The sequence below is a fragment of the Lycium ferocissimum genome, chromosome 5, assembly GCF_029784015.1.
Source record: "Lycium ferocissimum isolate CSIRO_LF1 chromosome 5, AGI_CSIRO_Lferr_CH_V1, whole genome shotgun sequence".
Lineage (NCBI taxonomy): Eukaryota > Viridiplantae > Streptophyta > Magnoliopsida > Solanales > Solanaceae > Lycium > Lycium ferocissimum.
In genome coordinates, this window is record NC_081346.1 from 17,492,644 (window position 1) to 17,503,372 (window position 10,729).

The following is a 10,729-nucleotide window of genomic DNA, read 5'->3' on the forward strand; positions in this document are numbered from 1 at the left end:
TTACAGAAAACCTCACTGCTTTTTATCACACGGATTTATAATTAACAAACAAATAAAAGCAAGCCTGTTAAACAAGCTGCTTTTAGAAGAACCAAAGTACTGTTATTTTCTTTCTCTTTTTCCTTTTTATTTTTTTCACATCCGTCAATGTTCTTAAAATGTGTCAATGAGCACTCTGTTTCAACAATGTTTGCTATTTTAATCACCTTATGTACAGAATCCGTTAGCCCTCCAAGTTACATGATGGAGTTCCCCATAGAAAAGTTTGTTTATCAACATTAGGGAGAAATATCAACTATCTTCATCCATTCTGAGCTAACTTTTGTAAGTGGGATACACCAGGTTAAATTCCACCCTCACTGACTGAACGGGTTGCGCTCTTAGACAGCAGTACATCTTTCAAATCTTTGTAAGTTTTAAGCTCCTCCAATGCATCTGATGCCTTCCTACTGATGGATAATCCAGATGCAGTGCTAAGTTCACCATCCAGTTCAGTCTTTATGCTATGCGAGGTATAACAGCTAGAGTCTTGGCGTAATGGAGGAGCACTTCTCAGCAAGTGAACAAGGGCACCTACAGCTGCGTCTTGGGATTTTCTGGTTGTTGCAGATGTCTGAGAAGAAACTTCTGAACCTTTTCTCCCATCGAGGTTGTCACTGCAGAACAATGATATTAAAGTGAGTTGAAAATCTAGTGGCACGTAAGAAATGAAGACACAGCTATGACAAATTTCGTGCCTGGCAATTACTGAAGGTTCATTTTTATTCAATATCAGAAGCCAAGGGATATAAAGCACCCATGTTGCTCGGATACGGGTGTGGGCACCGAGAAGGGCGCATATCTAGACGTCAAATTCGTCATCACCTAAATCTTAAGATTCAGGGGTACGGATAGGAGTATGGGCATGGGTGTTAGAATACAACCAGCAACTGTATATTATAGCATATATATGCACGCACTTCGACAATTACAGATGTTATAAAATTAAAGCTACTGTGATTAATTTTTTTATTCACTTCCATATTATTCACAAGTCATCCTGTATAATAGCAAAGTGTTCTATTATTTTATCTGAACATATATATGACATAAGCCTAAAATCAAACTAAAGACCCAATCAACCTATACTTCTTAGCCATAGGTGTAGTCAAAGCACCTATTAGGTTGATGAAATCCACTATGGATCCCACACCCACACCCAAATTGTGTCGGATTGACATGGGTCCAGCTAAGGATTTTGAAGGATTTGTGCGACATAGCAAAGCAGATGACAATTGTTTAAAAGCCAATCACATTCAAAATGGGTCTCAAGTCCTGCCAATCTAGTAAATTATCATTTCCATCATCCAGTGCTCCCTCCCTCAAGTGAAGACACACAAACTATGAAAAATTCAGTGCCTGCTGGCTTCGGCAATTACTGAAAGGTTCATTTTTCTTTCCCTCCCTCCCTCACTCCACTCACTCCCTCACCAACTCTAATGCAGAAAATTTCCTCTGCATAATCCATTTTCAACTTCAATTGCCTCCTGTTCTGTCTAGTCAAAGCCAATAAGTACTTTCATGACCCCCCAGAATCCTCCAAAATGACTAACAAAAACACAATAGAAACATAATAGCTCCAATGGATATAGAAGAAGTAATCCCCATAAACCTATGATACATGAGATCTCAAAGCTCCCGATAGAATCTGCGATAGTGAACATGTGGCCTTCTAAAGTCAAAATATCAAGTCTATCCTTTGCTCTCTTGACAATGAAAGGGGCCAGATCGTACACAATTTTTTTTTGACAAGGTAAGCTAAAACACTGTACACAAACTTTAAGGCATAAGCAGATACGGTCTCTCAAAAGTAATCAATGACAGCTGCTATTCATTTGGGGCCTTCAATAGTGAGTAATAAGTATTGATATGAAGAATAGGAATGGTGAGTATTGTGGCGTATGTTTGAGTATAGAAGGTAAATGGGGCATATAAGTAATTATTTGAGGGAAATCCCCCGTTTTTGAATAATCTGCACACTTCTGTTCCAAATCCCCATCTCAAACAATCTAGTTACTATAGAGTGCTAGAAACTCAAACCAATGGAATCAACCCAAACACCAACATAAAGCTAGTTTTTTATGATAGACCTACCACTCTCTAGCCTTACGAATTTTGAATGTGGGGTTCTTAGTTTCCTGGTTGACAACCCACTCTCGAATCTAACCCTCGTGGCCAAATGTAACACAGCACATATAAACAAGAAAAAGAGACAGAGAACAGAGAACAGAGAACAATTAAAAGGATGGTGAAGAGCCAAGTGAGTAGAGTAAAGGAAACTTAAGTACTTGCAACAAAGTCAGTTAAACCGACTGGAAAGATTCATGTAAATCTCAATATCCTGCATATCAAAGTATCACATGCTCAATATGCAGTTTAGCACCCCAAGGGTGTGGCCTAGTGGTCATTGGTTAATAAAGAGAACCATGAGGTCTTAGGTTCAAATCCTAGCAGAGACAAAATACTAGGTGATTTCTTTTTATCTGCCATAGCCTTGGTGGACCGACTTACTTGGTACCTGTTGCTAGTGGGAGGTAGCGGGTATCCCGTGGAATTAGTCGAGGTGCGCGCAAGCTAGCCCGGACACCACGGTTATCAAAAAGCAAAACAAAAAAAAAATGAGTCATCAACAATTGTCACTTCATAAAATAATTTTGTTACAAATATATCCATCGTTCCACCTCACCCTTATGATCTTTGAAGCCTTATCAGGGCTCCACATTAACATGATTAAAAGCATTATCTACCCTGTTAATATGGTTCCAGATTTAGAGTTTCTGGCCAGCATCATGTATTGTAGCACTGGCACTTTCCCCACCACATATCTAGGACTCCCCTTGGGAGCTAGTCACAGATCAATGGAGATTTGGAATGTGGTCATTGAAAAGTTTGAGAAAAGATTGGCCTCTCGGCAACAACAGTACCTTTCTTTTGGTGGCAGAGTAACACTCATCAATAGTGTCTTGGATAGTATTCCTACTTACTTCATGTCTCTGTTCCCAATACCACCAGAGGTTCAATATCAACTTGACAAACTAAGGAGGACTTTTTTATGGGAAGGTAATAGCGAAAATCACAAGTATCATCTAGTTGAGTGGGACAAAGTAACTCTTCCAAAACATCTAGGTGGTCTTGGTATAAAGGATTTAGCATTACACAACAAATGTATGTTAATGAAGTGGCACTGAGGTTTAACCAAGATGATGCTGGTCTTTGGAAGGAGATTATCCAAGCTAAATATGGTAGCACTAGCCATTGGTGCTCCAACCCAATCTTAACTCCTTATGGAACTGGTTTATGGAAAGATATCAGGAGATTGTGGGATGACTTCTTTCTCAACTCTTCCTTCCAAGTGGGAAATGGGGCTCATCTTCTATTCTGGAAAGACAAATGGCTTGGCTCTAGGATGCTTTTCCCAGGCTGTTCCCTATAACAACTGACCCAGATTCAACAATTGCTCAGAACTGGGAGGACAACTCATGGAATTTGCACCTAAGGAGACACCTAAATGACTGGGAAATAGAGGACATGATAGCATTGATTGGGTGTCTACAGAACAGTCCAGTTCTCACTCAGAGAAATGACAGACTTAAGTGGGGCAGTAACAAGGACGGTTCTTATTCTGTCAAAGAAGGCCACCTGCTTCTGACCTCCAACAAGGACCTGATTGATCAATGGCCTTGGAAGCTCATTTGGAAAATCAATTTACCGCCTAAAATCTCCTGTTTCTGCTGGGTCGCTCTAAAAAGGGCTTGTTTAACTCTGGACAAACTCATGAAAAGGAAATTTCATCTCGCTAATAGATGTTACATGTGCCATTGCACCTCTGAAACCATTAACCACCTATTCTTACACTGTCCAGTTGCTACAGATGTGTGGAATATGTTCCTCACTTTGTTTGGTTTGCAATGGGTTATACCTCACACTGTCAGGGAAGTCTTTGTCTGTTGGAGTTCTTGGAAAGTTGGGAAAGCCATCAGAAGAATCTGGTCTATGGTCCCTGCTTGCATTTTGTGGTGCTTATGGTTGGAAAGGAACCAAAGATGTTTTCATGGTATTGTAACTGCCAGCTCAAATCTCAAGGCCAGATGCCTGACTACTCTTTTTAGCTGGATTAATTTTACCCCTGCATATAACCCGGACTCTTTTTTTGGATTTTATTAGCTCCTTAGTCTTATGATAGATTCTTGGATTTGTCAGCTCTCTAGACTTATGATAGGTTTTTTGTTATCTTTGTATGAGCTGATATTTCCTCCTCTTTTGTAACTATGCATCCCCTTGATGCCTTTGTGATTATAAAACACTTACATCATCAAAAAAAAAAAAAAAAAAATATCCATCGTTCCACTACATAAGTTTATGGAAGAAGCAAAGGTTAATCTTCGATGGTGTCAGTTTATGATTAAGGAAAATGACTGTTCTACATAATGATGGTACCTATGAAATAAGTTTCTTTATTTAATAAAAATCTATGAGATAACTCACTTATCTCAAGGTAAATCTATAATAGGATGTTAATGGTGAGTGGTGACTGGTGTGAACGTTGAACAGTCTATCTGGGACGAGATCAGAAGGTCGGCTGACATAAAGCTCTATTTGTTGTCAAAGAATACACCAAATATATGATCTTCATTATGATGAAATTTCCTCTCCGGCGTCTAAAATTGCATTAGTTGGTTCTTATTTATATGGCACACATGTTCCCTTTTTAGTTGGACATAAAAATCCATGAAGAACTTGTTGACGAAATTTGTATGAAACAAGCACCAGCGTTTGTTGCCAATGGGAGTTGTTTGTTGCTCATGAGGGCCTAGATCAGTGAGTCAACTATGTAGGTCCTTTTATGATCTCATCCAATCGTCATATGCATGGTTAACAACTATGTTGTCAACTTAATTTACCAGTTTTTTAAAAAAAAATACTGTTGTCAACATTTAGCACGTTTTGATGTGAAGTAGATCATTCAGTGTTTTCAAAGCTTTACTCAGCGAAAACCTATTTTCTTACGCTTATAACATTGTTAAAACAAGAAATAATCATAGATGTGTATTGCTCAACTTAAACCACATCTCACTAGTCAATTCTAGACTAAAGGCTAACGAAAACGGAAATACTTTCTTGGAATTGAGCTAGCACCAGGGCGAATTTCGGCTCAAATTACAGTGCATGAACCCATGGTCTCTCCACAAAATTAGATATATATGTACATATTTCCTAGAATTGATCTAATGTTTTCTGTTGGCCTATGCTCCATAAAGGCAAAATGGCGCACTTGGTTGAATGCTTAGTTACCCAAAGGAATAGGGATCAATTCCCACTTAATACTTTCTTTTTTCCCTTTTCTAGTGGTGCGCCCATATTCTAGAAATCCTAGATCCGCCGCTGGGTAGCACAATACAACAAAATTGTCATTTAACAAAGAAAAAGTGCATTGGATACATTGAAAGAGACAGGTCTACATCTATTTCAAAAATAAAGAGACAGGTCTACATTTAGATCCATGGTCTTAGCAATATGCAGACTTACATGGTTATACAAGCTTCTCCAGAAAACAGAAATGTGGAAAAGATGATCTACTGAAACTGATTTATTGACAATCAGGCTGCACTATATATTACTCAATCTCGTATCACGTGAAAAACAAAGCACATAGAAATAGATTCTCTGTAAAATATTTATAATTGCTACTATTTTCATTAATTCAAATGATCAATTGGAAGATCTCACAAAATCACTTTGAAATTACAAGACTGAATACATTTGCAACAAACTAGGATCAAATGATATGCCTACTCCAACTTACTCAGGGAGGGGCTCGGAAAATTCACATTAATTAAATAGAATATTTATATATCAAGCAGGGAGATTACGGAATATTGTGTATGCAAATTAGGATAATTAGGGAAATTTCCATGCCTATAATTATACATCCGTCGTTTTTTACGACCGAGCATAAACATTATTTAAACGCCCAAGAGCTCGATGGAATAATCAAGCTGGACATTCTCCAGATCTCTTCTTCCTTTTCCAGATGATTGAGCACCACCTTATCAACTTGGGGAGGACAATTATTACAATGACGTTGAGAAAAGTTCTGATGGACCTGAATCTACTTTAATTTAATTCACAAATGAAGAGCTTAACCTTGGATTTTCTAGCAACTTATTCATAAATCTTTTCATACAGTAAAGAGGAGAAGATTATTGGAATTCTCCCTAAAAGATCTTTTTGCATATAAAATATTAAAGGCAAAAGTAACTTCCAAAAACTTTTGTAATTGACGTCTCCCTTTAGATATGACAGTTAGGCCAACGGACTCTCCAATATGTAAAATTTTCCCAATTTAGTTACATTAACTGTTCAACTTTATGTCCTACCAGCAGCCAATATCTAAACAATATTCAGCATGTTATACGCAATTAGAAAGCAATGCACTGGGCTCCTGGAGAGCCCATTATTAAAACACAGATGCACTTTTCACAAGACTGCAAGATGAACTTCGTGCAACACGGATGTAAAGATTTACAGTTCCTGAGAAGAATTCTCCAAAAATACAGAAGAAGAGTAGCAAAGTTACCTGGCTTGTGAATCGGAAGTATCAACATCATCAACAATAAACGGACAGGAAAAATCACAGACATCCAAGTCATCTTGAAAAGATAGCCTGCTAGAACTTCTAGAATATAAGCGTGGCGAACCACTTGAAGATAACAAACCAGAGAACCGTCCGGAATCATCTCTAGTATCTCTGGAAATCTGAAAAGGAAGAATAAAAACAAAAGTTGACAGAAGCTGAAAAATTTCTTAACTAAGCAACAATGTTTGGAATAAAAGTATGAACAACAAAGTTCACAACCATGCCCAAGTCAAGAATAACAGTACATTTGCCCAGATTAGAAATTGCTCACCTTTTGTCCAGGACTGATAGCGCCGATAGACTCTAGAGTCCTCTGCGGATCCATTTTCCGGAATGACCTGATTCCGGAAGGAGATTCATGGAATGATGAATCATGCTTTGTGCTTCTGGGAGACATTGGAGGGAGAGAATGTCTGTTAGGATCAGACAAATTAGGAGATAGGTATCTGGAACTTGTACCCATAATTGGATGAGGGATACTGACAGGGCCAGTTCCAGAACGCAAACGAGTCTGCCCAGGATTTGCACCTGACAGATATGTGGGTGGAGATGGAGATGGCGATGGTGAAAATGGAGGTGAAAGCTGGTACTCATCAAAGCTTGTTGCTTTGTGGTGAATGGGCAATCTGTTGTTAGGTGAAACCCTATGTCCATATACATCACTGGGTGAAGATGAAAGCTCATGTGGTGAGCGGTACAAAGGTGGAGATCCTACATATGGCTGTGTCCGAGGTAAAGAAGGTGACGTGAGGAAACCACTTGTCCAACTGTGTGGGCGCTGGAAAGGTGATGAAGAAGATGAATGTGTCCCTCTCGAGGGAAATGATGTAGGGTGGACACACTTATCAGATGAGGAGGAAGGAAATGACCTCATCGGGTCAGCAAGAGGACTGCCTACATAATCTGTAATGATCGCAGGTGGAAAGGATGCAGCAGTCTCCAAGTTAAAGTCCGACAGATCTTCACGATATGTCACAGATATACAAAGACGGCCCTGCTGGGCATCAACGGGAGTAAAAGTATAATGCTTCATCAACTCCTCCTCTGACCTGGAGAATGGAGCACTAAATGAAGAGACCTTGTAAATGATATCAAAGTCGCAACTCTGACTTGATGAAAGTTTCCTGAAGGCCTTGAATGCAGGAAGGAGTCTCATCATTGAATAAAGGGAGCGAAACAGTATAATTGATTTCTTGTATGTTTTCTTATAAGACGAATCACCAATTTGAGGAACCATTGTCCTCAGATACTCATATTGTACAACCCACCTCTCTATAATGGTTTCTGTATATGCCCCTGCAATACTTGTAGTATGCTCTGACAAAGAACTAGGTTTCTCTTGAACAAGTATTATGTCTATTATCATTGGCTCCATCAAGTTTCTATGCCAAAAATTCAAATTATCAAGAACAGCAGGGCGATCTCCCAACACCAAATTGAACCACTTGTCACTCTTTTTCACTTCCCCACTACGACCACAAGGTCGGATCGAAGGAACTCTACAGTCCAAAACAATATGCAAGGTTTTCAGAAGAAATTGAGCAAGTATCTGTTCAAACCTTCCATATTCACCGTGTGGGTTATTCTGAAAATCCATTTCATGTACCCCAAACAAATATCAACCCTATCTTCTCTCAACCATACGCCACTTAAGATTGCACATGACAAACTCGCTAACAATGCATAGACAAGAGAATTATCTGCTAAAGATATGCTCTCTCCCTTGGGGCACTATACGGGTGAATATACACCTGGCATATATGTACAAATTTCAAACAATATTTAGAACAACACACCCAATAAAGATCTAAGAGTAACACAAGTTATGCAAATACCCATGCCACAGATGTATATTACTCCCTCCGTCCCAATTTATGTGGGCATCTTTCGGATTTCGAGATTCAAACAAGTCTCTCTCTTGACCGTAACTTTTTCATATATTTTTTCAGATACTTTGAATTATCAATTATTGTGACTTATAGTACTGTTTACATAGTTTCCAAATATGTAAATTTTATTTCAAGAAACTTAAAGATTCCATGGCCCAATTCACATTCAAAATTAAACTGTTTAACTCTCAAAACCGAACTGTGCCACATAAATTGGGACAAAAGTAGTACTATAAGTTATTCTATAGCTTCATTTCCATACAACATGATATGCAGGAGTCTTTATTATTTCAAAAAAAAAAAAAAAAAAAAAACTCACGGAGCTCTAGTAGTACAGTAATAAATATTCAAGAATCGCAGCAGAATACTAACTTTGTAGATGCAGATCTTAACACCGGCATTAAATCAGTTAAAAAGAAAGAGGATCATAAATAGCAAGACCAAAATTCAAACGACTACTAATTCGAATAAATGAATCGAGTAGGAAATTGATTAATGATAAGAGGTATTATTGGAGATAATATAAGAGTCAAAGAAAGGAAGGATTAAACTTACTTGAGAGAACAAAAGGACAAATAGGGATTAGCAAGGAAGAAAGTAAAACTCAGACTTTGAAGCAAGCGGAAGAGAGAGAGATAAAGAGAGATTGCGTAAAATGCCGAAAGAAGAGAGACAAAAATGTACATATACGGACTACTGGGTCTATTCTTCTTTTCCCCTTTTTCAGTTTAGTATACTCAAATTTGATTATTTTTTTAAAACTTTTGCATAATGATACACCCGCGAAAATATGTTTTCTGCTCAAGTTTTAATTGGAAATTTGGATTCTATCAGGTGATTGTTAAACTGTTTGTTATACAATTAAATCACTAAATATATATATATATATATATATATATATATATATATATATCTATTCTTTTATAAAATGATGTTAAATGTTCTTTTATAAGTGCGCATCACGCATCACAAAGATAAATACGTATAATTCTGGTCACCAAACTTAGACAGTGAAAAAAGTCACCTAATATTTTTGCATCTGTTGAAATTTAAACTTGCTAGCTCATCATTTTAACTCGCTTTATTGATTATTAATCCATACCCTTAAATATTACTCTCTCCGTCTCAAAAAGATCATCTTACTTTTTTTATTAGTTTGTCCCACAAAAAATGATACATTTTCATATTTATAAATAATTTAACTTTATAAGACGATTTACCGCTACAAATATCTAAAATTTGTTTTGGCCACGTATTTCCAATCGGTTATAATTGGTCAAATTACATTTGTTGATATATGAGCCTATAAAATTTGAACCATCTTTGACTTAATGCTCCAATTAAAAGAAGGTAGGACATTGAGCATTAAAGGAGCCAAAAGCCGATAATGTATGCAAGACAACACAAGACACAAGGATGTCAGGTTGACATCTCACTCGTATGAACTGCACCTATGTACTCATCTATATGTCACTTCTAAATATTAAGTAGACTAAGATAATATACAAAGGTGATGAAGAAAACAAAATCTTTTCTCGATAATGTCAGGCTTAGTATTGACACTTTACTAAATTTGATCATCACATCAACTTGTTTTATTTAAAAAGGTGATTAAGTTTTTTATCCACCAGAAATCGGCCTTTGCTAAAAGCACTACTGACCGACTTTCTCAATCTTCAATAGAACTTCAAAAATAGAATAAGTGTACTTGACGAGATTAGATCTAATCTTCTTTTGAATACTTTTGAATTGACAAGAAACTTCTTCTTATATAATTCTACCATCACTCTACCAGCAACCTAGTTATGTGTCAATGTATATCCGATTTCTCGTTATTTTATTTTACACGTATTGGATAGGTGCGTATTGGATAGGTGCACATCCCCGTAGAGCGAAGGGTAGAAAAGATCAAAGGTCGATGAATGTGAACCAAATATGTAAATTATTCTAACAACAGAAATGACTGCGTAATCACCTACTCTACAAGGGCGGATCTAAAAGTCCATCCAGGCACGGTCGAACCTAGTAGCTTTTTCTCAAACAATATATTTGTGTTAAAAAAATTCATTAAATATGTACAAATATTCAATTTAGAACTTAATTATTTCCACTTGAAATCGTCTTTCTAAAATTCGGAACTCATAAAATTAAAATCATGACATCC

General features: G+C 37.2%; 1 protein-coding gene and 1 long non-coding RNA gene across 2 annotated transcripts; both read right to left on the reverse strand.

Moving 5' to 3' along the window:
• Positions 1 to 9,271, reverse strand: LOC132056293 (autophagy-related protein 13a). Its single transcript, XM_059448421.1, has 4 exons — positions 9,121 to 9,271; positions 6,948 to 8,427; positions 6,617 to 6,795; positions 1 to 656 (listed from the first exon to the last, which is right to left on the reverse strand). Exons 2-4 carry the CDS (start codon positions 8,271 to 8,273, stop codon positions 344 to 346), a joined length of 1,818 nt encoding a protein of 605 aa, XP_059304404.1. The 5' UTR covers positions 8,274 to 8,427; positions 9,121 to 9,271; the 3' UTR covers positions 1 to 343.
• On the reverse strand, positions 1,446 to 6,609 carry LOC132056294 (uncharacterized). The gene is made up of 2 exons (XR_009414747.1): positions 4,388 to 6,609; positions 1,446 to 2,720 (listed from the first exon to the last, which is right to left on the reverse strand). It is a non-coding gene; the product is annotated as an uncharacterized LOC132056294 (long non-coding RNA).
• Positions 9,272 to 10,729: the final 1,458 nt, after the last annotated feature.

Excerpts from the sequence above, each read along its gene's own strand:
- LOC132056293 (XM_059448421.1), bottom strand. The coding sequence starts at position 8,273 with ATGGATTTTCAGAATAACCCACACGGTGAATATGGAAGGTTTGAACAG. Across the intron at positions 6,796-6,947 it reads CTATCAGTCCTGGACAAAAG|ATTTCCAGAGATACTAGAGA; the intron begins GTGAGCAATTTC and ends CTTCCTTTTCAG. Across the intron at positions 657-6,616 it reads ACTTCCGATTCACAAGCCAG|TGACAACCTCGATGGGAGAA; the intron begins GTAACTTTGCTA and ends ATTGTTCTGCAG.